This window comes from Rousettus aegyptiacus, unplaced genomic scaffold (assembly GCF_014176215.1).
Source record: "Rousettus aegyptiacus isolate mRouAeg1 unplaced genomic scaffold, mRouAeg1.p scaffold_m13_p_13, whole genome shotgun sequence".
NCBI lineage: Eukaryota > Metazoa > Chordata > Mammalia > Chiroptera > Pteropodidae > Rousettus > Rousettus aegyptiacus.
This window is the reverse complement of record NW_023416288.1, coordinates 49,558,027-49,581,943: the sequence shown is the minus strand read 5'-3', so window position 1 is coordinate 49,581,943 and position 23,917 is coordinate 49,558,027. Positions and strand designations below refer to the sequence as shown.

General features: G+C 56.8%; 1 protein-coding gene, 1 long non-coding RNA gene and 1 pseudogene across 2 annotated transcripts; 1 reads left to right on the top strand and 2 right to left on the bottom strand.

Moving 5' to 3' along the window:
- Positions 1-1,284: 1,284 nt before the first annotated feature.
- Positions 1,285-7,071, top strand: AOC1 (amine oxidase copper containing 1). The gene is made up of 5 exons (XM_016163957.2): positions 1,285-1,347; positions 3,404-4,995; positions 5,761-6,046; positions 6,371-6,503; positions 6,707-7,071. Exons 2-5 carry the CDS (start codon positions 3,408-3,410, stop codon positions 6,974-6,976), a joined length of 2,277 nt encoding a protein of 758 aa, XP_016019443.2. The 5' UTR covers positions 1,285-1,347; positions 3,404-3,407; the 3' UTR covers positions 6,977-7,071.
- A 936-nt stretch (positions 7,072-8,007) lies between these two features.
- Positions 8,008-9,018, bottom strand: LOC107520294 (annotated as a pseudogene).
- A 4,623-nt stretch (positions 9,019-13,641) lies between these two features.
- LOC118610660 lies at positions 13,642-15,639 on the bottom strand. Its single transcript, XR_004953876.1, has 2 exons — positions 15,316-15,639; positions 13,642-15,179 (listed from the first exon to the last, which is right to left on the bottom strand). It is a non-coding gene; the product is annotated as an uncharacterized LOC118610660 (long non-coding RNA).
- Positions 15,640-23,917: the final 8,278 nt, after the last annotated feature.

The following is a 23,917-nucleotide window of genomic DNA, read 5'->3' as shown; positions in this document are numbered from 1 at the left end:
TTGACCTGGCTGCCAATAAACATTGAAATCGCTTGCAGTGCAAGCGGCAGAAAGCAAATGACGAGAAATACGGAAGTCATATAAGGGCAAAAGAATAAGCGGCCGCGTCCAGCGAGCGGCAAATCCTGCCGCCCTGGAAAACGCACCCGAGTGGGAACGGTGGGAGCCGGGGAAAGGAAAGACAACGGAAGGCGGGCATCCCGAGGGCCCCCATCCGCCGGTGGCGGAGCAGCGGCCCCGCTTTACTTTTGCAGGCTGCTTTTACACAAGCGCGTACAATTGCTAAAATGAGGTTCTCCCTGCCCCCCTACCCCGCACCCCGTTATGATCTCTTGCTTTTCCGCCAACCGCCCGAGGCCAGGAGCGTAGTCCCTGACCCGGGCGGCGCCCAAATCGTTCTCCGATCAGTTAGGTTGCTACTTCCCCATTCTCAGGAGGGTTTGGAGAGATAAGGCAGCCCGGGGCTGACATCTCAGATTCCGAGGACCTTGTCAACTTTTAACCCGCTCTCCATAACAAGCCATCAAGAATTTGGATCTTTGATCCACCTGCTATTAAGGCGGGGAATGACCTCTTGGTTCTCTGCTCCGAGCCAAGCTCTCGGCCCCGACACTGCTTTCCCTCCCTTGCCCAAGTTTGCCTTTGTCGTCTAACTAAATCGTGTTAGTACTTAGTGTCCCCTGCCTGAGCAGGGGGCTCCCCCTCCCTGTCCTTGTCCCTGGGGCATCAGCCACAGCCATCCTGACAGCCAACTAACTCCTCCCTCCATTCTGAATCCCGTTGGAGATGCCAGTGAAGCTGGCGGAGTCTCAGCCACCCCTTCGCTCTCCCGAACTGCTCCATCTCCTGCTCCCCCTCCCACGCGCGGCTCAAGTTCCCGGTGTCCGACGCTGGCGCCGGTGTCTGCCAGCCCCTGCCTCTGCCCGCGAGACCGCTTGCTAGCAAATGCCCCCTCGTCTCCGTCTCCAGCCTCTGAAACTCACTGTGTGTGCACTTCAACAGATTATGGCATCGCGGAGCCCGCACGGGACGGAGACCGCCGCAGACAGACCTGTGGAAGAGGCCGCTGTGGCGGAGGAAGGAACGGCAGAAAACAGATCTAGGACGGGGGTGCTGCTGGGAAAAACAGACGCGAACCCCGCTGCTGAGGTGAGGGGCGGGGGGCTTACAAACTTGGATACATAGAGAGGTGACAGAGCCCCAGGCACGTGCCCGTAGGTCCCCACCACTGTCAGCCCATGCCTCACCCTGGCCCTGCCCCCAGGGCGGGGTCTGACAGAGCCATAAAGGCCAGAAGGAGGCCCAGCCAAGGCAGTTGGCAGAGGGAAGCGGAGCCCGAGCACACAGGTAGGTCCGATGGCGGAGCGGGCAGGGCTGAGGAGGGAGAGGGGACAAGGGGCCGGAGTGAGGGGCCAGGAGGAACAAAGACGCAAGAGGGCCAGGAAGCAAGGGGAGACCGCCCGGGGCAGAGATGGCGGGGCGCAGAGAGGCGGCGGAGAAGCCACGCCTCGTGTCCCCCAGCACAGAGGTCACCCCGGCCACCTAGTCTTCCCCTCTCCCATGGCTTCGCTGCCATTGCTCATTTACTGGCTGCCCGCTTGGACACTGCGCAGAGGACCAGGGGAGGAAGGTAAAGTTTAAGAAAAAAAAACAGCCTGGTCATCTCCCTCCTTATCAGAGCAGAAAACCTGAGGCTGAGCAGTTATGAAAAAAAAGGGGCGGGGGACACAAAAAGATGTGGGGGGCTGGGGGGACTTCCGAGCAGGTGCCCGCGTGGAAGGAGCCGGTCTGAAGGGGCCGCGCACTGAGCAAGCCCAGCCACAGGACGTTCTGGGGAAGGCCGACCTGCAGGGACCGTGACGGTCAGGCGTGTCCGGGGTCCGGGGAGCAGGGGGCGGTGGGTGGGGACGCAGAGCTGAGCAGAGCGGACCGTCAGGGCCGGGAAAACTCTCCGTGCGAGACGTGATGGTGGTGACATGTCGTCCTGCACCTGTCCAGACCTGCAGATCACATACCGAGTGGGCCCTCGGGTCAACTGTGGACCCTGGTGGCAGCGATGCATCAACGTGGGTTCGCGGATGTCATGAAAGTCCCACTCCGGTTCCGGACGTCGATGATGGGGGAGGCAGTGTGGGCGGGGTAGGGGGAGAGGCAGGCGTGGCAGGGGCTCTGTGGGAAATCTCTGTACCTTCTGCTCAGTTCTGCCGTGAATCTAGAATGGCTCTAAAAAGTAAAGTCTATTAAAAAAAAAATAAAGGAGGCTCAGCCGAAATTTAGTAGTAGAATAAGGGCTCACTCCTTCTCCTTCTGCTGGCCCGGGATTTGCCCCGCGGCCCCTTCAGTCTGGAGAGCACAAGGTCAAGTGAGTCCCCCAGGCCTGGCCAGGGGCCAGAGGGACAGGACGAGGCCACCAGACGGGAGCCTACTGGCCACTCTAGGGGATGGGCTATGAGGTGAAGACCCTGATGGCACCCTCCCCCCAAACTAGAAGGAACAAGGGCGTCCCCCTGAATCCCACCTGGGCTAGCCCCACCCTGGGGTGCCATGGATGCTCAACTAGCCAAAACCCGAGTGCCCTACCCAAGGGGCCAAAGAATCCCGGGACAGGACCGGCCACCCCGTCCCCACCCGCAAAGCCACAGGTCGACAGCCCGATCACGGTCAGATCACTCCACGTCGCTCAGACTTCACACGTGCCGGTCCGCAGAGTGGACGATGCCAGGGCCTGGACTGGACGGGCAGCTAGTGGCTCTCGAGCGCGTCCTAGGAGGTGGGCGTTGCCCCGAACCCTCCGTCCCACTGTCTGGTTGGTTTCTGCAGACAGGAGGGAGGTATGGTGGAAGCTGCCATTGCACAAGTGAGAAAATGGAGGCCCAGAGAGTTCAAGCAACCCGCCCGAGGTCACACAGCTGGCCCTCGTGGTGGGACGCACTAGCTAGCGTGTGGACCCAGGCAGCCTGACTCCAGAGCGGACTCTTTGAACCTCTACGCTACATTTCAGATTGCACCAAAAACGTAGTTTTGCTGTCAACGTAAGAAATGTCCATCCAAACCTGTAGATGATTTTTATAAGAGTTTATCTGAGCCCAAACGGATGACAATCGACAGGAAGCGAGATCTCAGATGCTTTCGAGCATGACAGTTTGCAGTTCCTCTTAGGCATTTGGAATTGACAGAGACTACAGGGAGGTGGGAGAAAGCCAGGCAGGGACGGGATTACGGGACAAATAACCAGACTGACATGCTCCCTCCAGGGTGGTTCCCCCTACAAGGTGGGGACACGTGAGAAAGCTGTGTCTGTAGGAAAACCACGGGGCCAGGGGTCACGGCAGGCCCAGGCCCAGCCTGGTGGAAAGCGATGTCCTCCCCTGAAACGACTCGGTTCATCTCTTCTGCATTCCAGAGCCATGGGGAGAGAGACCCCTGCCCTCGGCTGGGCCGTCGCTGCCATCCTGATGCTGCAGGCGACGGCCACGGCAGGTCAGCCCCCGCGGAGCCAGCGCTGCCCGTCCAGTGTGTTTGCAGACCTGAGCGCCCAAGAGCTGAAGACCGTGCGCAGCTTCCTCTGGGCCCGCAAGGAGCTGAGGCTGCAGCCGGCGCGAGCACCGGGCATCGCCAAGAACTCCGTGTTCCTCATCGAGATGCTGCTGCCCAAGAAGCATCACGTGCTGAAGTACCTGGACCATGGTCAAAGGTGCCCTGTGCGGGAGGCGCGTGCCATCATCTTCTTCGGGGACCAGGAGCACCCCAACATCACTGAGTTTGCTGTGGGGCCCCTGCCACAGCCCAGCTACATGCGCAAGCTGCCCCCCAGGCCTGGGCACCGGATCTCCTGGGCCTCCAGGCCCATGTCCTCCGTGGAGTTCGACCAAATGAGCCATGCCCTGCTAGAGGCCACCAAGCCCCTGCACCAATTTTTCCTGGATACCACGGGGGGTTTCTCCTTCCACGACTGCCAGAGCCGGTGCCTGACCGTCATGGAGGCGGCGCCCCGGGGTTTGGCGTCCGGGCAGCGACGCACCTGGTTCGTCTTCCAGCGCTATGTAGAAGGCTTCTTCCTGCACCCCACCGGCCTGGAGCTCTGCCTGGACCACGCCAGCACGAACCCCCAGGACTGGACCGTGGAGCACGTCTGGTACAACGGGAAGTTCTACCGGAGCCCGGAAGAACTGGCCCGGAAGCACAGTGACGGAGAGGTGGACGCGGTGGTCCTGGAGGACCCCCTCTCCTGGGGCCAGAAGGCAGAGAGCATGGAGGAGCCACCCCTCTTCTCCTCCTACAGGCCCCGCGGGGACTTCTCCAGCCCCGGCGCTGGGCATGGGCCCCGCCTGGTGCAGCCCCAAGGCCCCCGCTACCGGCTGGAGGGCCACACCGTGCTCTACAGGGACTGGAGCTTCGCCTTCCGGCTGCGGGCCACCACGGGCCTGCAGGTCCTGAACCTGCTCTTCCAGGGGGAGCGCGTGGCCTACGAGGTGAGCGTGCAGGAGGTGCTGGTGCCCTACGGAGGCCACTCCCCTGCGGGCATGCAGACCAAGTACCTGGACGGGGGCTGGGGCATGGGCACCCTCTCCCACGAGCTGGCCCCTGGCATCGACTGCCCAGAGACAGCCACCTTCCTGGACGCCGTGCACTACTACGACGTCGACGACCCCATCCTCTACCCCCGAGCCCTCTGCCTCTTCGAGACGCCCATGGGGGTGCCCCTCCGGCGGCATTTTAATTCCAACTTCAGCGGGGGCTTCAACTTCTACGCGGGGCTCGAGGGCCAGGTGCTGGTGCTGCGGTCGGTCTCCACGGTCTACAACTACGACTACATCTTTGACTTCCTCTTCTACCCCAACGGGGTGATGGAGGCCAAGGTGCACTTCACCGGCTACGTCTTCGCCACTTTCTACACCCCCGAGGGGCTGCGCCACGGGACCCGCTTGCACAAGCACCTGCTGGCCAACGTGCACTCGCACCTGGTGCACTACCGCGTGGACCTGGACGTGGCAGGTGGGGCCTGGCTGGGAAGGGCGCTCGCGGCCACACGGCCGCTGCGGAGCGCAGACTCCTGTGAGAGCGCAGGCCCGTGCTGGCCGCGGCGGCGGGAGCCCTCGTCCGGGCCAGGGGCGTCTCGGACCCCCTAGAGGGGCGGGGCGGCTGGGAGCACGCAATCAGGGCGGCGGAGGGAACCTCGCCCAGCAAGATAGGAAAGGGCGCTGCCACCCAGTACTCCGAGGCGAGCGCGGTGTCTCCGCGGATGCTCACTGTGTCTCGGAGTCCCGGGGTCACCACGGCACGGGAGTAATGACAGGATTCGGCCCAGCGGAACAAGCCCCCACGAGCAGACAGGCGGCCTCCCTCCCTCGCCCCCTCCCTCTCCAACCTGCTCGGCCCCATTCGCCCCGCCCCCCACTCAGGCGCGGAGGGCCACAGAGGGCCACCGTGCCTGGGGAAAGAGGGGCGGCCCCTTCTCTCGGACTTCAGCCGCGGCCCACAGGCCTGGGGCATGGGTCGCGCGAGGAACTGCCCAGAGTCCCAACGCAGTCGCCGCAGCCACCGTGACTCTGTCACCTTCTGTTCCTCTGCCGTTCTTCATGTTTGGTCCCTTCCTGCCGCCCCACGGCCGCCTCGGGGTGCACTCCCAACGTGCCCTTCGCCGCCCACCCCGCCATGCCTTGCGGCTGGACGTGGCCTGGGGCGGAGACCCAGCGCGGGAGCAGGCAGGCTGGGCTCAGAGAGCGGACTCTCACGCTCTGTCTCCCCGCACACCCGCAGGCACCAAGAATGGCTTCCAGAGCCTGCAGATGAAGCTAGAAAACATCACCAACCCTTGGAGCCCGACGCACCACCTGGTCCAGCCGACCGTGCAGCAGACCAAGTACCCCAGGGAGCGGCAGGCGGCCTTCCGCTTCGGCAGTCCTCTGCCCAGCTACCTGCTCTTCTCCAGCCCCCAGAAGAACCTCTGGGGCCACACGCGCAGCTACCGCCTGCAGATCCACTCCATGGCTGAGCAAGTCCTGCCCGCTGGCTGGCAGGAAGAGAGGGGCGTCACCTGGGCCAGGTGAGGAGGCCGGGGAGGCTGAGGAGGGCCGGAGGCTCAGAGCCCGGGTGTGTCCGCGTTTTCCCTCTGAGACTCTGCATCTGTGTCCTGCTGCCTCTGGGCGTGTGTGTGCACGTGTGTGCATGCGCGTGTGTTCTGGGGCGCGGCTCTGTGTTTGGGGAGGGTGAGTGGGGGGCCCGTTCTGAGCACCTGAGCCCCGGCTGATCGGTCAGTCTGATGGACTCCCAGGAGATGATCTCGAAATTGGGGGAAAGTCACTGACCCTGAAGATGTTCCTTGGGAGGGCCCTCCAGCACCAATCCACCTGGCCTCTCTGCTGGGCAGGTACCCCCTGGCGGTGACCAAGTACCGGGAGTCTGAGCTATACAGCAGCAGCCTCTACAACCAGAACGACCCCTGGGACCCGCCCGTGGTCTTCGAGGAGTTCCTCCGCAATAATGAGAACATCGAAGACGAGGTGCGGGCCCCCTCTCCCTCCAGGCCCAGCCCGAGACCGGATGTGGGCCCAGTCCCAGGGTCCGTGCCCACTGGCAGCTTGCTGTGTGGACTGCCAGTCCAGGGCTCACCGGATCTGTTCATTCCTTAAAAACGAGGCCTGAGGGGGTTACCCGCCCATCTCCTCTGAGCCGCCTCAGGAGTGCACACCCCTCTCTCCCACAGGACTTGGTGGCCTGGGTGACAGTGGGCTTCCTGCACATCCCCCACTCCGAGGACATCCCCAACACGGCCACGCCGGGAACCTCCGTGGGCTTCCTGCTCCGGCCCTTCAACTTCTTCCCAGAGGACCCGTCCGTGGCGTCCAGAGAAACGGTGATCGTGTGGCCTCGAGACAATGGCTCCAATTACGTCCAGCGCTGGATTCCTGAGGAGGACGGGGACTGCTTGATGCCCAATCCCTTCAGCTACAACGGGACCTACAGGCCCGTGTGAAGGGTCCCTTGCCCCCAGGGAGCTCCGACCCAGACGTCTGAACTCCCACCCCCACCCCAGGACAGATAATAAACCCCTCAGGGCTTAGCTCCCAAGGCTGCTTCTTGTGGGGGGAGGCACGGCCGGCGAGGCCGCACACCGGGCCAGGCGTGTAGGACACACGCCGATGAGAGAGCACGTGGCCTTGGCCTCCACGCACCTCGGCCTACTCCACCCCAGAAAAGACCTCCGTTACGAGGCAACGGCACCCACCCGAATACCAGACCGACCTCTGGGGTTGATTTTAAAAATCTGAGGCTGACAGCTCCCACCTGGGAGCCTGTGGGTGAACCCCCAGGTCGCTGATGGGCACGCAAGCCCAGGAAGGCCCCGCGGAAAAATCTAGCAAAGTTGCCAACACCTTTACCCTTTGACACACTGATCCAATTTGTAGGGATTTATCCCAGAGCTCTATTTACCTGTACAGAAAAACAGACGCCTACGGCGACTCGCTGTAGCACTGTTTCTAGCACCAAAAGTCTGGGAACAAGCCAAACGCACACCTGTAGGACCAATCCTGCACCTACAACTCTGAATAAACTGGGACACATCCACACGGTGCAGTTCTAGGTGATTGTAAAAGAAACAAATGGAGGAGGATGTTATCTGTACTGGCAGGAAAAACCCTCATGATACACTAAGGAAGAAAAGAAAGTTAGGACAGGACGATATATGTATATATCAATATATACATTTACCTTCATTTATAAAAACCCTAGAAAGACACAAGATACCAATAAAATCGTTCACGTCGTCTTAGTCTCTTCCGGCAGCTATAACAAAGTACCACACACCGGACGGCTTAAAAACAGAAGTTTTTTGCTCCAAGGTCAGGGTGCCATCTTCCGGGTCACAGATTTCTGATGTGTGTCCTCACATGTCTGAAGGGTGAGGGATCTGTCTGGACCCTTATAAGGGCGTTAATCCTGGGGTGGAGGGGCGACCCGGAGACCTACTCGGTCCCGCCTCCCCTTCTTAGCTTCTCTGGCGGAAAAAGCGAGGAATTTTCCCGGCGCCGGCGCCCGCCGGGCGCTAGGTGGCGCCGCTGCGCTTCTGCGACCCTCGCGCGGAAGGTTCGCGCCAGGACCAAGGGCCCGGGGCTGTCCTGCTGTTTGCGCCGCTGGGTCCAAGGGCGGGGTTCAGCCACGTGCACCCGGCGAGGGCTGGGAGGGATGGAAGGCTGCAGACCGAGTGGCCAGAGGCCTGCCTTCCTGCAGGGCGTGTCTTCTCCAAAGCCCCAGGTATTGAGGGTTTTTGTTTTCGCTTTTGTTTTTTAAACATTGCAAATAGGTTTTATTTGTCACAGTGAAAAGTCTCTGAATTTTAAACAGATTGGTGAACTGGGGGCTCGCATCTATCAGCTCCTTCAGCTTCAGCACCCGTCCGGTCCCCAGTAGCTTCTCCAGAACCGCGACCTTCACCACGCGGCTCCGTGAGTTTTCTCAGCTCACGCTTGGGCTTCTTCGGCATTTCGACATCATGGAGGGGATAAATTGATTGGCGGGCCTTTTCTTTGTCTTTTCCAGTGCTATCTGGAATCAATTTGTTGACCACTTCTTTCAAGTCATCTGTCTACACCTCTCGGGTCATTATTTCTATCATCTTCTTCCAGAGTTGGGGGCCCTGTCGATGCTGAGCATAGGAGGTCTTCCGGATCTGACTGTTGCGTTTTCAAGTAAAACCAACACAGAACAGACGACGCAAAAAACCATCGGTAGTTCTGACATCGACATGCGCGTCAGTCACGGTCTGCCATTTGTCGACCATGGAGCACATTTTGTCACGGGTAAGACCCGTGCCATGGAAATTGGGCAGTTTTCGCCCTGAACATCCTCAGTAATCGGCTCGAAGTTTCTAAATGCAACTTCCTCATTCCTCGGATCAGCTAGGCTCACTTCAAAAACACGACCCTTGAGAACACCAGGTGCGATTTTGGCTCCTCGAGTTCCCGTGACTAGTGTTTTCCCAATATTTCTTACACTGAACATAGCCGTTGCTTTCACATTATACCCATCATTCTTAGAAAGCGGGTCACCTACTTCCTTCCTGGCGCCCTTTTTAGCCGCCTTCCCTAAGGCTCTTGTTGCGGCTCAGAGAGCCAAAAGGCGGTATTGACATGATTTATCTGTGTTTCGCCCCCTGACTTCTTCCTGCCCTCTCCACGTCTCCAACTCCAGGGTCCCTAAGAGAGCACCTTCACCGGCTCTTCCCAAACCTCCTGGGTCGTCTCAGGCCTCCCAGTGGTTCAGTCCTGAAGGAAAAGGACTAGCAACAGGTGTGCAGGCAAGAGCAGCACCCACCAGAAACGTCAATGCTTCTCTTATCAGCGAGGAAAGCACGGTTTGTCGAATTCGTGATTTGGATTCTGCCGATTCGTCTCCGCTGATCGTTAGTCGAAGTAACAGAGCCGCCTCCAACCAGCTCACGCGTAAAGGGAGCAAGTCCTGCCGGCGCCGGGTCAGGCTTAACTATGGCCCTAACAGGAGAGGAGTGAGTGGCGGGGCTATGGGCTCGCAGTGAACTGACCGGGGATCTGGGCCCGGCACACGCGACACCCATCTCGCTGGTCCGGGGAGCATACCCAGGCGCCGTGACGGGGATCACAGAGGTGGCTTTAAGAGGCGACAGGTGCAACCCTCTGCGGCCACCCAAGATGCGCGGCCCACACTTGGGTGACAGACCGAGTAGGTTAACATAGGACGATGAAACGCGGAGAATGCCCGTCACCGGAGAAGCCGGCCTGGCTCCCCAACTTTCCCCAGGTCTTCTCCCCTGTTCTTGAAGAGGAGATATCCAGAGGGAAAGAATCAGCCCAGGTGCAGCTCTCCTCCCCTCCCCCACGCCTGGGAATGGAGAGCTTAGCGCCTCCCACCTGGGCCTCGGCCCCACCTCCCCTTCCTGTCCGTGATCATCATCCAGCCACTCTGGGGGTGCGGGGGAGGCAGCACAGCACCCCCTCCCCATCCATCATCACTCTCCTCTCTCCCTTCCAAGCATCCAGCTGGTGGGAAACTCAGAGACTCGAGTTTGGCTTTAGAGGAGGCACCCAGGGCAGCCCTTTTATCTCCCCTTAAAGGGAAGCTGCGTGGGGTGCCTCAGCAGGCTTCTGACCCTCCCCCCCCCCCCAACCTGGCTTGCCCTTGCCGCTGCTCCTGGTTTTCTCCTTTTTACCTGGGGACCCATGGAAAGCTGTGCCTCCGGTTTGGGTCAGGATCCTGCTGGGCCCCCTGGTGTCCAAGGGCCGTTGATTAAGTAAACAAACGTTTGATTGTGCTGCAAATTCCCCGGGCCTGTAGGAAGAGCTTTTATTTTTATGGCAATAAGAAGATGACTCTTAAACCTTTCATCTTAATACCAGGAAGACAAATATTCTAGGCCTTGGACAAAGCGCTGTTATAACGACTGATGCAATATTTAAAACATCAACAATTTTTATCTTAGTGATTTTTCTAATTTTTAAATTATCTGAACATTGTTTCAAATAATGTTGAAATGACTAAAACATAAAGGATTGTGAATGTAAGGAAAGGAAAAGGGAAGTAGCCAATCTTTTAGCATTAGGGGGAAAAAGGTTAGTAAATCAGTAAGTAGACAATAACTTTGTGTAAAGAGGAGCCAGGAAATGTGTTTGTTTTGAAACATTTTACTTAAAACATGCTTCAGTGTTCAGCATCATTAGTCATTGGAGAAATGCAAATCAAAACCACGAAGCTACTGTTTCACTTTCACTAGGAAGGCCATAATCAAGAAGACAGACGACCGACCGCACCAGGGGAATCGACATCACCATCCGTTTCCGGTGGGAACGCGACATGGTGAGGCCTTTCTCCTGCTCGCGGTGGAAACGGAGCGATTCCTGCCATTACAGGGTTTCTTTATTGGGTTGACTGGGTTAATAAAAATGTTCTAAAATTCAGTGCGGCGATGGTTGCACAATTCTATAAGTGTATCAAAAACCACAGAATTGTATACTTTTGATGAATGATATTACATGTGAATATATTTCCATCAAAAAAAAAAAGGGAGAGAGGGAGGGGACCCTTTTGCTCTGGGGAAAAGCATTCCAACAAACCCAGACGCAGGGAACACGTCCAGCTCAGATGCAGGGGACAGAGGGAGGATGAGGTGCTCCCTGACCCAGGGGCCAGGCCCACCAGTGGAAGTGTCCCCCCGCCCCATCTGTGGGCCTGTTTGTCCGCAGCTGGGCAGGACAGGGCGGGAAGGGTCTCAGGACAGCTTGAGCAGTAACAAATGGGTGGGGCACTTTGCACCCCATCTAGCCTATGGCCAACGGCCACGCTGCCCCCCAGGAAATAAAACCAACAGTGCTCAGACAATGCCGGGTGGTCCAGACCCAATGTCACAGTGGAGTTAAACCGTGAGGAGGCGCTGACCGCCCCTTGGGGGGCATGCCGATCTGCCCAGGTCTTGACTGGTCCTGTAACTTGCTTCCCGCATGGCCAGCCTGGTCCATCCTCTGGCAGCTCACAGACCCCAGAACACAGAGGCAGCGACAGGGAAACTCCGGGCTGCCCTGACATCTTCGTGTTTGGCGCTGGGTTGAGGACGAGCCAGGAGGACAAACCTTGTTATACAGACCCCGGCCCCCTCCCTGCTGGAGGTTTGGACCCTGGAGGGCAACAGTCGGTCCTATGAGTCTCCCCCAGGAGGACAGGGCCGAAATTCCACCTCCCAGTCCTGCTGGAAGAATGTGGGCGATACTCCCGTGCCAGGGTTGGCAGAGCTGCTCAAGTGGGGTCGGGGGGCGGTGGCAGAAAGAGCACCTCAGGGCCGGGCTCTGAGAAGGAAGAGACACCCAGACCCACTCGAGAGAAGACAGGAGATTTACACCCCCCACACCCACTCCCCACAGCCCAGCCTTTCCTCCCCCAGGGGAAGAAGCAAAATGCTCATTTGTTTGTGGCACCTCCTTCCCAGGTGGAGATGCAAATGAAGGCTGAGGCAGCTTTACATAACAAGGAGGAAGCTCAAAAATCTAGGTAAACAAGAACCTGCTGCTTCTACAGGCCTTTCCTGAGGGGTCAAGGTCAGGCAGCCCTCCACACTGAGAGGAGAGGGGACAGAGCCCCCAGACCACCCAGCCTGGGCAGCACACGGATACCCTTCGTGTCAATTTAAGTATAAAAAGGATAAATTATGAAGCCAGGGCCTCCCCACTGTCTGGCTTCTCATTCCAAGGAAACAGGACTTGAACCCCAGCGGCCGCAGCAAGGGGACAGCTTGGCCTGGCCCCAGCTCTGCCAATGAACTCTAACAGACCCGTGCGGGCCGCATGGCCGCAGAGACGCAGCTCTCCACCAGGCGGACGCCGAGGTCCGTCCTCGAAGCCCTAAGGTGACGGCTTCAGGACGGGGGACACTCTCTGTGCCCCCCATCTCATCTCATTCCCTCTGCCAGCTCTATCATCTCAATACCCACGCCCCACGGCCCTTGACCCTGGGGCTGCTCTGACTCTCGTGAGGGGTCAAGTTGCAGGCCCCACCTGGGAGAGCCAAGGACAGGCATCGAGCCACTTCTCAGGTAACAGCCACCTCCCCACACACATGCGCCGCGGATAGGCGGGCGTCCCATTTCCACACTGGGGTAAAAGCTTGAGACGTCACCTTCCCCCCGCTTGTTACCCGTACTTCTCCCCAAAAGCCTCGGCCACGTCGCTTAGTGACTCAGGGCCATGCTAAGCACAAAGGCTGCAGTGACCTTAGGCACCGAGTGGAGGTCGGACAGAAGGCGGGCACCAGTCCCACACCGCCAGCCGCCGTCTGGGTGTACACCTGCATGCCCAGGTGCCGGGGTCTTTCTGCCAATCACTAGAACGTCTAAAACTCCAAGGCCGCTGCTGCTTGCCCTCTGAACTCGGCTGGCGACATCGTCGGCCGTGCTGGGTTTGCACCTGCGCTCAGCAGAAGGCGCCGTTAACCAGCCGCTCTCCTGGGCTGCTTCGCCCGCAGCCCACACGCACACACATCCGCTTGTTCTGGCAGCTGCCGGGTCAGGCTCCCTGGGCGACCGTTCCCTGCTCCAGGCCATGAGTCATCCCCTCCCTCCTCCCCCCCGCCTGACCGTTGCTCTGAGACCAGCGTCTGCAGAATGAGAGGTCGGTGGGATCCGCCCTGAAGCACAGAACTATGAGAAACCTGAGTGGAGGGAGCAGGGCCAGCAGAGGCAGCTGGAAACCCCCGCCCCCCAGCTGGTTCGGAGAGGCTCGGGACGGTGGGGGATCCCTGGGGTTCTCAGAGGACTCTGGAGCACTCATTCTGTCGTGAGCTGAGCTGACGGATGACGTGGCGCTGGGGTCACATCAGCACACTGGGGTGCAGATCTCTGGGAAAAGCCTACAGCCCAGGAGAGCACCTGATTTCCACCTACATGCCGCACCTTCGTTGAAAGGACTGCTGTGCGCCTTGTGGCCACCAGGTGGCGCAGCACACCTGAGCCGTCGGCTCCGTTAGCCGCCTTCGTTTAGTGGGTACCCACCCCTGGGACATGCACGGCAGCGCCTAGAAATGCCCCCAGGTGCCGGCCTGTAGCTTGAGCAAATTTTGCAGAGTCATAGTTTTCATTTGAACTAAGTTCAGCTGGATGTAACAGAAAAATAAAACAGCGGCTTCAACAAGAGAGAAGTTTTATTGGTTTCCAGGTAAACAGCAGCCAGCGGCTGGTATAGGAGCTCCGTGAAGGTGTCCAGGACACGGCCTCGTCCCTCTTCACTGCGGCCACCTACCATGTGGCCCTCAGCTTTCTAGTCCAAAGGGAACAGGGTGCAGGAGGGAGGAAGGGAGAATAAGGCATGGCCCCACGCTCTGAGGAGCTTCCCCAGAGTTCAGATGTCACTTTTACCTACAAGTCATGGGCCACATAGGGTGGCTGGAGGCCTGAGTCTTTTACCTGAGCATGGGCTAACCCCAAAGAATTTCAGGGTTCAGTTTGGAAGAAGAGTATGAGAAAGGAGAGGAAGCCATCCGGGAGCCCCCCGAGTCCCACGCAGCTGCTCCGTCTCCTTGCACTGCAGACCCCAACTGCTTAATGCTCCTTGAACCCCTGACACCTTTCCTGTCCTGCCATGACCTCCTGCTCGTCGCCTCAGGTTTCAGCTCCTCCAGACCACCTGCTTCCAGTCAAGCCGTCACCTTCCTGACGAAGGGCTCCTCAGCTCCCCCACTGTCCCTGGGGGAACTCTGGACTCTTTAACACGGTGGGTCAAGGCCTCCGGGGCAGGCAACAGCAAAGGCGTTGGCACGTGCAGCCCGCCCGTCCTTTCCAGGGGGGCCGACCCCGTGGTTTGCCTTGACATTCGTTCAGTTTCTGCGGTGTGCCCAGCCCTGGACCACAGTCCCTCCGTGTGCCCACGCCTCGGCGGGAAGCCCTGAGCCTGAGGAAATGACGGGACATCGTGGTAGGGATGCAGAGGCAGCTCCTCCCCTCCCTGGGGGCCCGGGCTACAGAAGAGCCACCGAGCTCCGAGCCGGAGCAGCCAGCCCAGTGGGCCTGCAGCGGGGCGAAGAGGGCGGGCGCTGCCGGCTCGGGCCGGGACGCAGGGCCGACCTTGAGATCCACTCCCCGGCGGTGGGGCCCTCTGCAGGGCAGGGCACCGTGCCATCTGGCCACGGTGACAGCCAGGAGTGTGGGTTTGGGAGGAACAGGAGTGGAGGCACAGAGATCATTTGAAACTCTGAAAATATGCATGCAAGGGAGGATGAGACAGGAAATCAGGGCAAGGGTGGGAGAGTTAGAACCGAGGCAGATTCCAGAACAATCTAGGAGGCGAATGATGGGATGTAGGGAAGGGAGGGAAGGGAGCAGCTCACGAGGCTTCAAGCCGGGGTGTGGGGATGGCAGACGGAGATCCGGGCAGGACGGGGAGGAGAAGGGTGTCAGGGTCATGGGCACACGGAGATATAGACAGACAGACAGAGACAGACACAGGGCGCCGAAACCGAGAGCTCGGGGCAAGCGAGGCAGGCGCTGGCCCTCCGGGAGACATCTGTCACAGCGTCTTTACATGCCACCTTCTCCTCGGAGCCTCTCGTTTTAGCTCCTCTTCACCACGAACATCTGTCATTTGTGTAAATCAGGACTCTTCTGGCTCCGAGTGATGCAAATCCAGCCCGGCCGAGGTTAAGGAGAATGAGACCTGCTTGGAGAGCTGTTTGGGGGCCGGTCCCAGCGCGGGCGGGTTAAAGGACAGGCCTGGGACAAGGACGCGCCCACAGGGACTTCAAGAGCACCTGGCCCCTGCAGGACTGGCCCGTGCCTTAGCTCTAAGCTGAAAATGTCCTCACCTGCAGGGAGGTCTCCACTTACGGCCGGGGCCTGAGAGGGGGTGATTCTGTCCCCGGAGCCGGCTTGCAAACTCCCTGGAAGGACACTTGGCTGGGAACGGATGGACCACGGGTGGTGGGCGGGTTCTACAAAAACTTTGCAGCTCAAACTCTGCCTCTTGATTGGAGCGGGGAAGAATGTTCCAGGCACCAGGCACAGGAAAGCAGGGGACGGGCCCTGAAGTCAGATGGGCTCCAGCAGAAGCCCCGACCCACAACCCACGACCCACGACCCACGGGACATGGGACATGCTCTCTCCCCTTTCCCATCTCCCTCTCTCTGTCTCTCTGTCTCTCTGTCCCTCTCTCTCTCTTTCTCCTGTCTTCGTCTCCCTCTCTCTCCTGCCCCCTCCCCCGTTACTGTCCCCCCTCCCCTCCCCTCCGCTCCCCCATGTGTCATTCCGTTGGTCCCCCACCCCAGCCGGGAGCTCCCCGGCCTCTCTCAAGCCGGGGTCACTCTCGCCCTACTTTTTCAGCCCTGTTTTCCTCTAGACTTTGAGGCCCTCACACACTTGCCGCATTTTTCTTCCTCCATGATGCTTCCTGTCCCCATTGTTACCGATGCCCGGAGCTAAACAGACCGTCATCTAGACCGGGTCTGGCCAGTGCCGCCGCCTCCCGTCCTGGGCACTCACTCTGCTTCTGCTAAGGCAGCCAAAGACAGCACTGGCTTTCTGGGCAGGCTGGTCACAGCTGAGTCACACTGAGTTTCTGTTTCCATAAAACACGCCTTAGGAGATTAGAAAAGCAATCATGTGCTCATTAGAGAAAAATTTGGAAACAGAAACACATAAAGGAGATCATTTAAAAAATCACCTATAATCCCTCATTTCAATATAGTTCTCTTCGGTCCTTTACTTTTGCAGCTTTAAAAACATCTTTTCAATCAACAAATGTTGATTTCGTTTGTCTGTAGCTCTCGCTGAACCTTCCATTAAAAGCGGTCTGCATATTTTGAAAAACTCTGTGACTCTTTCCATGCGCCATTGCCCGTGTGGGTGACGAACAGGATGCCTGACAGTTACGACTCTCTGCTAGACACACTTCCAGATGGCTCCATCCGACATCCTGCCACGTGGCGGCCCCCGCAGGTAGGTACCGTGACTTCCCCCGTGTTGCACATGAGGAAACCGAGGCGTAGGGACGGCAAATACCTTGTCAGAGTCACACAGTGGCAGGTGGCGGGTCCCAGGTTGGAGCCCGAGACAGCCTGATTCGCGGCCCGTGTTCTCTCCATGCCACCCTCCCGTCTGCACACCAACCCCACGGGCGTGCCCAGGCGAGTCCGCGTGCAACAGGAAGACAGCGCCACTCTCCACGCGGGCTGAGCTACGTCCCTCCAGGACAGGGATGAAGGATGCTGCCCGTATCTGTATATGTCCATTATATACGTATATCCTACACGTTAAACAGCATTACCCTTAAAAACTCTTAAGTCGTGAAGTCGCCGTACAGAACTGACGTTGAAACGTGGCCAGGCTTATGGGCTGCGAGGATGGGCATGGACAGCCCTTCGTGTCCCGGAGCCATGGAGCAATTCCGGAAGCTAGAATTTGAAGAGAAGCGCCTCGGCTTTTAAAGATTGGGGATCCAAACCCACAGCAAACATTACACCTGATGGAGAAACTGTAGAAACTTTCCCATTAAGATGGGCGATACAATATTAGCACTGCCATTATGTACCAAAGAACCGGCCAATATCATAAGACAAGAAAAAGAAAGGAGGCATAAAATTTGGAAGGTCAGAGACAAAAATGTCATTATTTGCAGATAATATGATGATCTATGTGGAGATTTGAACAGATCACCGGAACTAACAGAAACATTGTAAAACGGATGTAAAATCGACTTATAAAAATCGATAGCACTTGCTTTGAACCACAACAACCACGTAGGGTATGTAACAGAAAACAAGACACCGTGATAGCAACAAGAGCTATAACATATCCGAAAATGTAGCAAACAATGCATCGCCCTCGACTGGGAATGTTTACCTTCTAGGCAACGAGTTAAAAGATCTAAGAAAACGTCCCGTGTTGTTGGATGGGACGACTTAATATAAAAATGTCACTTCCGCCCAAGTGTTATGACAATTGGAATTCTAATCGATTCCAACAGCACTTCTTTGAGGAACTCCAACGTATTCTGAAATTTAACGAGGAAGAATAAAAGTTCCCAAATTCCTGAGGTAATCTCAGGACGGAAAAGGGCAGAGGAATCGAACTTATCAGATGTGGAGACACACTCCAAGGCCGCAGTAATCAAACCGCACAGTGCCGGCATCATAAACCAAAACGGAGGCCTCAGACACCGACCCCTCTCATGAGAGAGAGGTCACCACAGGTCAGCGTAGAAGGAAGAACCTGTTCAGCAAATGACTGAAGCTCGGAGGATGGAGGGTGGTGGCGGCTGCAGACAAGGCGAGTGTCGTTAACGTCACTGAACTGTGCACTGGACACGGTGACAAATGTGCAAACACAACCCCGATGTGGGGGGCAGGGTGGGGGGCGGTCTGGGCAATCCTGCTGAGGTGGCCGGTCGGCGGTGGCCCTCCACCTGCCGTTTGCCAACCGCCTTTCCCGCACCTGGGAGTCTGGATTTTGAAAACTGTCATGAAGAGGGCCTGGTGCCCCAAGGCTTAGGATATCCTGGTCCCACGAGACACTCGCCGTAGACTATGACGAATGAGTGGAGGGGGTTCGGGGGGCTCTCGAGTCTTTACGGCTCACATTGATTCTCCAGAAAACCACATGCCAGCTGCTTTGTGATATCCGGTGAGGGAACAGGGGACGCCCTCTTCTCACCGAAATCCACTGTCACCTCTGTCTGCCAGCTTGGGCCGAAAGAAGGGAGCCTCGCGGGGACAAGCAGCGGAGGGCGTGAGGGAGGCGGGCGCGAGGCATCCTCGGCGGACAGGCTGACGGCCACCGAGGCCGGCACCTGGGCGCCACACTCGGCGGGCTCTTCATGGGGAAGTAAAGGCGTTTTGCTCCCAAGACCCAGCCTAACCAGCCTCCCTTAGAAAGCCGAACCTTTTGCAGACTGCCCCACAGACTCGGCCCGAACCGAGCCCGACGAGGGTCCGCAGAGAAGCAGCCTCCTCCCCGGCTGTGGCTCCGGGAAGGCGGGCTGGGGCGCTGCCGTCGGCCCCGGGGACCGCGGGCTGCGCGGCCGCGCGACGTGTTCCGTGTCTTACATCCGGAGGCTGGAAGCCTGGCATCGAGGGGTGGGCAGGGCGGGTTCCTTCTGCCGCTCCTCTCCTTGGCATCTAGACAGCCGGCTCCTCCCCGCGTCCTCGCGGGGTCCCCGCTCCGCGAGTGTCTGCGTCCTGGTCGCTTCTCCTTATGAGGACACCGGACGCCGTACCGGGTTATTAAGGCCCACCCCAGCGACCTTGCTTTACCCAAATCACCTCTTTACAGGCCCACGTCCGAATTCAGTGGCAGTCTGGGGAACTGGGGGGTTAGGACTTCGACGTACGAACCTGAGGGGGGGACGCGATGCGGCCCACGAGCTTAAGGAGCGTGGCGGACACTAGGGCAGCCTCTGAGGGGCACGTGCGAGAGAACGGGCGCCGGGCCAAGCGGGGCCCCCGAAACTGGAGCGCAGAGACACGCGGAAGGACGAACCCCTCAGACAGCCACGGCCGTCTCCCAGGCGGGGGTCCCGCAAGCAGCACAGCCCGGCGGACGCGAGTGGGACCCAGGCCTCGGGGCCACGAGCCCGCTTCGAGGGGTTTCTCCTCAGGCCATAACCGGGAAAGGTCTCGAAGATGTTCGCCCACGACCTTTCACTGCAGCCCTGTGTCATACCAAATAACAAAAAATCAGACACCAGTTGGACCTCGGTTGGCTACATCTTAGTGTGCTTAAACTACGCCACTGAAAGTGGCTGAAGTGTTCGATGGAGACCCCTATTGAATCAGACAATAGTCGGAATGGGGTTTCCCAACGAAATCACTGGAAAGACGTCCGCAATTGTGCAAATCAATCCCATTTAAGTAAAAAAAAAAAAAAAGTGTTACTTATACAGACCCGCGGACATCCACGGGGGCATTCACTGCCGCGTGAGCCACGGTCATCTCTCGGTGGCGGGCTTTAGAGTCAGAAACTCACTGAGTGCTGCATTCTGAACAGTCAAGAGCCCTAAACGAACAGGGACTGAGACGAATCACAGGGCTTATTTTTTTTAACACTGCCCAGAAGAAAGCAATTCAGGGCCGGTGCTCACCGGGGAGCATGACTCCCTCCTCCTTTCTCTGACATCCTTGGGTGTGACTCCTGTCCTCATCGACACAAAATGGCTGCTGGGCCTCCGGGCCTCACATCCATGTTCCAGGTAGACAGAGGAAGGAAGGGCAAAAACACTTCCTCCTAGTAAGGCTTTACTTTCATTATCCAGAAAAAAAAAAAAAACCCAAAAAACAAAAAACAAAAAACACACTCCCCAGGGACTTCCGTCTACACTGCCTTGGCCAGAACGGGCACATGGCTACCTTCAGCTTCACGGGAATCTGGGGAAGTGAGTGGTTTCAGCGGGACACATGAGCCTCAATTAATAAGAAAGAACGGAAAATAGATAGGAAGGCATCCGTCAGTGACGCACGGTGCCCACGGGTGACGAGCCCAGCATGAAACGGTTGGCATTTCCCAATTTACAACAGACTGAAAGATTAACCAGACACCAGTGGACTCGTCCCCAGGGTGAAGGATCCCATTTCGGTGACCACAATTCTCATGTTTCCCACCAGAACATTCTCCTCCCCAGTATCAGGGAACCCAGAATTGAAATTATCCATCTAAATACGGTTCGGTGAACACAAAATCGGATCCAAGCCAGGCGGCTGATACTGGAGGATACTTCACCTCAGCTGTGGAGAGAACGATGACTCTCCCTGCCCCAGAGGACCAGCTCGCCGTGGCCTGATTGCTCATGTCACTCAGATTCAACGTCCCGGTGCCCTGACTGGACAGGACAGACACTGTCAGCTTTCGTCTCTGTGACTGCCCGCTCTGCCATGCGTCCATGCCCAAGCCTCCCCTGCCTGCCATCATGTCATTTCTCTAGCTCTGTTAATGACGTCTCGTTGGTTTGTGTTTGGCCCAGAGCTGCTCTGTCTCTTACGATTTGTGTTGATTTTACTGATCAAGCTTTTGGAGTCCGGGGGTGGGAGGACCCGATTTCCTCCCCACAGGGGTGACCGAAGGTTAAAGCTCCAACAGCTTAATAAAACCGGAGGCTTCGGGCCACCAGTGCGGGCTGCGGTGCCATTTGTGGTCAGCGTCTCATAAAACTACATCCTACGAGCAGCGGCTGAAGCGATGGGGGTTGTTCCACCTGGAGAAGAAAGTCGAGGGGAACCGAGCACCAGCCGACACACCGAGTCGTCGGGTCGCCGGGGCTGCCGGAAAGAGACCTAAAACGGACGTGTCTAAAACTGGACGTGTCCGGCAAAGCAGGACGTGCTCCACTCCCGGTCAGAGGCCCATCCAGCTGCGGTGCCGAAAAGGGGGTTCCGTTTCGTGTGGATTCAGCAGAATGTTCCAAGAGTAAAGAATTTATATTTACCACTAGCCCCGCCTCTTTCCCGCTTTACTAAAAACAGAGTTTTTCATTTCTCTTGCCTATTTCTGGTTTCCTTTGTTTTTCTGAGATACTTGTGCAACCCCCTGTGGAAACATCTTTTGGGCTGCCAGCCTTACCACCCCATCCTCCGGTGATCCCTGGTCCTCCCCCAACCCTGGCCTGAGTGAGAAGGTACGAAACCCTCTTTCCTGACGTTAGAGCTGAGGCAATGTTGGGGTACACCAAATGAATTGTGGAGAGCTAATCACTCGAAGGCAAAGGCACAGTTATCGTGCTGATGGAGTAAAGAACTGAGAGGTGTGAGTCAACAGTTAGTGCCCCCCACAAATATCCATGCTCCCGTTTCCCAGCCCCCCTGTGTGTAGACAAGGCCACGTGACCAGCTCCAACCAAGGCACCGAGAGCCCATGTGCCTCTTCCCGCTCCACTTGGCAGCAAATGTACAGACCCCGTGTTGAGAAGACAGAACCACGAAAGCGCCTGGGTCCCTGTCACAGCGTGGAGCCGAGAGGCCTGGACTCTGCACTAACCAGAAACAAACCCCGTTTGCGTGAAGTCTCTGAGATGCTGGAGCTTGCCGCCCTGGCAGCTAGCACTGCTTAATCCAACGATTTGTCAAGCTTTTTCACATAATCCTTTAAATTTTCATAACCCCATATGGGGAGGTAATATCACTCTGTTTTATAGGTGCCGTAACTGAGGTCCTGAGACTTTAAGCCACGCCTCCAAGGTCACACGACCAGCACAAACCGGAGCTCATATTTGAACCCGAATCTGACCGACTCCAGGGCAAATATTTCTACCATCCTTTTCTTAAAAGCGTGAAGTCCCCAATCCATTTTTATTATGTTCCTTCTCCATTCCCTAAACCTTCCTATCTCTATTGAGTGGAGAAAAGTAAAAGTTAAACTCAATTTTTTTAAAAAAAGTTTATAAGGTTAATTTTTGATAGCCTGGAATGGCCCTGGACCCCAACTCTCATGAACCTCCTGAAAATATCTGATCCAGGAAAACCTGCTTGCTGCAAAAAAGAAAGAAAGAAAGAAAGAAAGAAAGAAAGAAAGAAAGAAAGAAAGAAAGAGAAAAGAAAAAGAAAGAAAAAAGAAAAAAAAGAAGGATAATATTTAGATCTACACAATATCTACACAGAAACACCAGCATAAAAATGAAAGAAAAAATGGCAGATGAAAAATACAAAAAAAAAAAAAAATGTGTTGCGATGAACAACTTGTATCCAAATATTTTGCCCTGAATTCGTTAAACTTGATGAAGCAACAGCTCAAGAAAGAGATGGTGAGAAAACAGAAGGCTGTGGAAAGCAAGCCGTCAACACTGAGGAAAGGGCGGAATCGGAAATAAAAGCATCGCAGGGAGGAAGATGAAACTGGAAGCGGCACCAGAGCGGGGTGGGGGTGGGGGACACCTCTGAGCACGGAAAGGGGCGCAGGGGAGGTAGCAAGACAGGCGGAGTGAGCAGCGGATCAAGGGAGACAAGCCTGGACCCGAGAGAGCAGGTGGGCGAGCCCTGCCTTACACACAGCTGGATCTGAGGAAGAAAAACAAATAACGAAACACACCTTTCAAGGAGTAACTCACTGGCATGGCCAGAAGGAGAGGGAGCGCTTTTTCCTGTGCCCTGTTCTCCTGGATTGGTAGGGATTCTTTTATACTCTAAATGTGAGTCTTTTGCAAATATCTTTTTCTACTCCGTGGCTTAGCTTTTTCCTCTCTTAACCACGTGTTTTTTTTTTTTTTAATAAACTTTTAATTCCGGAATAATTTTAGATTTACAGGAAGGTTGTAAAGATAATCCAGATTGCTGATTTCCAATGGAATTAAAATTCCTGGAAAAGCTCCCCAAATCCTTTAAAAATGACAGGCGGAGGCAAAGGGCGCATGAATCAGGCATTAGACCTCGGCAGCCAGCAAGGGGTGCAGCAGCTGCAACGCCTCTAAAGACATAAAACAGGGTCCAGAAAGGGGGGGTCGGAGCGGGGTTGCTGCTGCTGTTGCTGTCACTGTTACGACAGGCCGATGAGAGGCCAGCTCTGAGGGAGAAGAGGGGGTGATTACAATGATTCTATTTATAAGTCGGAACAGTTCCTCGGGACATTTCTATGCTGAGAATTTGGCAGACGCCCCGTGGCAGAGCTGGGACCCCGAACTATGTACGTCCCATTAATAAGTGCCCAGCGTACCCACCTGGATGGGTGAATGTGACCGATTTACTCTGAGCTGCCAAGCGAGTGCCCGCAGGCACTGGAATAATGGCCCTAGACAGACGAAGAAAATTTATGGCTCTTGGCAGTTACTCTGACTCCTTGTTTCCTTCTCGGCCTGTGTGAGGGATTCAGGCTTTGAAAAAGCAGCTCATTTATGGGGATTCGACGGTCAACAGTCAGAATCGGGAGCACAGGACGGCCCTTCCCTTCCGCCCCCACCCACCGGGGCTGAGACAGAGGCTTCTCGTTGCCAGCCTCGTAGGTTCTGGACTTCCTGAAGGATGGCGGGGGATTAACCTTCTCCAGATCAAACTCAGCCCCCAGCCTGGTGCGAGGCCACGTGGAGATCAGCCCCCTCCCAGGAGACGTCCAAGGGTACAGTGGAGGAGCCCAGAGCTGCCGGGAGGGCCTGTCCCCACGTCCCTGGCTGACCAGATGATGGGGCGCATGCCTCTTGCTTGATGCCCAAGTTAGGAGGATCTGGGGTTAAATCTTCTGACTCTCTTCTTTTGGAGACATTTTTCTTTCTCTTTATCTAGGAAATCCCCTATTACACGTGTAACTAGCGTTAACACCCTTGTAAATGGGTTGAAGAGTGTCCCCAGAAATCCATGTCTACCCCATACCTGTGAAGGCGGCTTTCTTTTGGAAATAGGATCTTTGAAGACGCAATCAAGTTAAGATGAGGTCATACTGCTTCAGGCCTTGATCCAATGACTGGCGTCCTCACGGGACGGGAACAGACGCAGACGCGG

Bases quoted from the DNA above. Each gene is read 5' to 3' on its own strand.
- AOC1 (XM_016163957.2), top strand. From the start codon at position 3,408: ATGGGGAGAGAGACCCCTGCCCTCGGCTGGGCCGTCGCTGCCATCCTG. The intron at 4,996-5,760 runs GTGGGGCCTGGC...GCACACCCGCAG, and splicing joins CGTGGACCTGGACGTGGCAG to GCACCAAGAATGGCTTCCAG. The intron at 6,504-6,706 runs GTGCGGGCCCCC...TCTCTCCCACAG, and splicing joins ATGAGAACATCGAAGACGAG to GACTTGGTGGCCTGGGTGAC.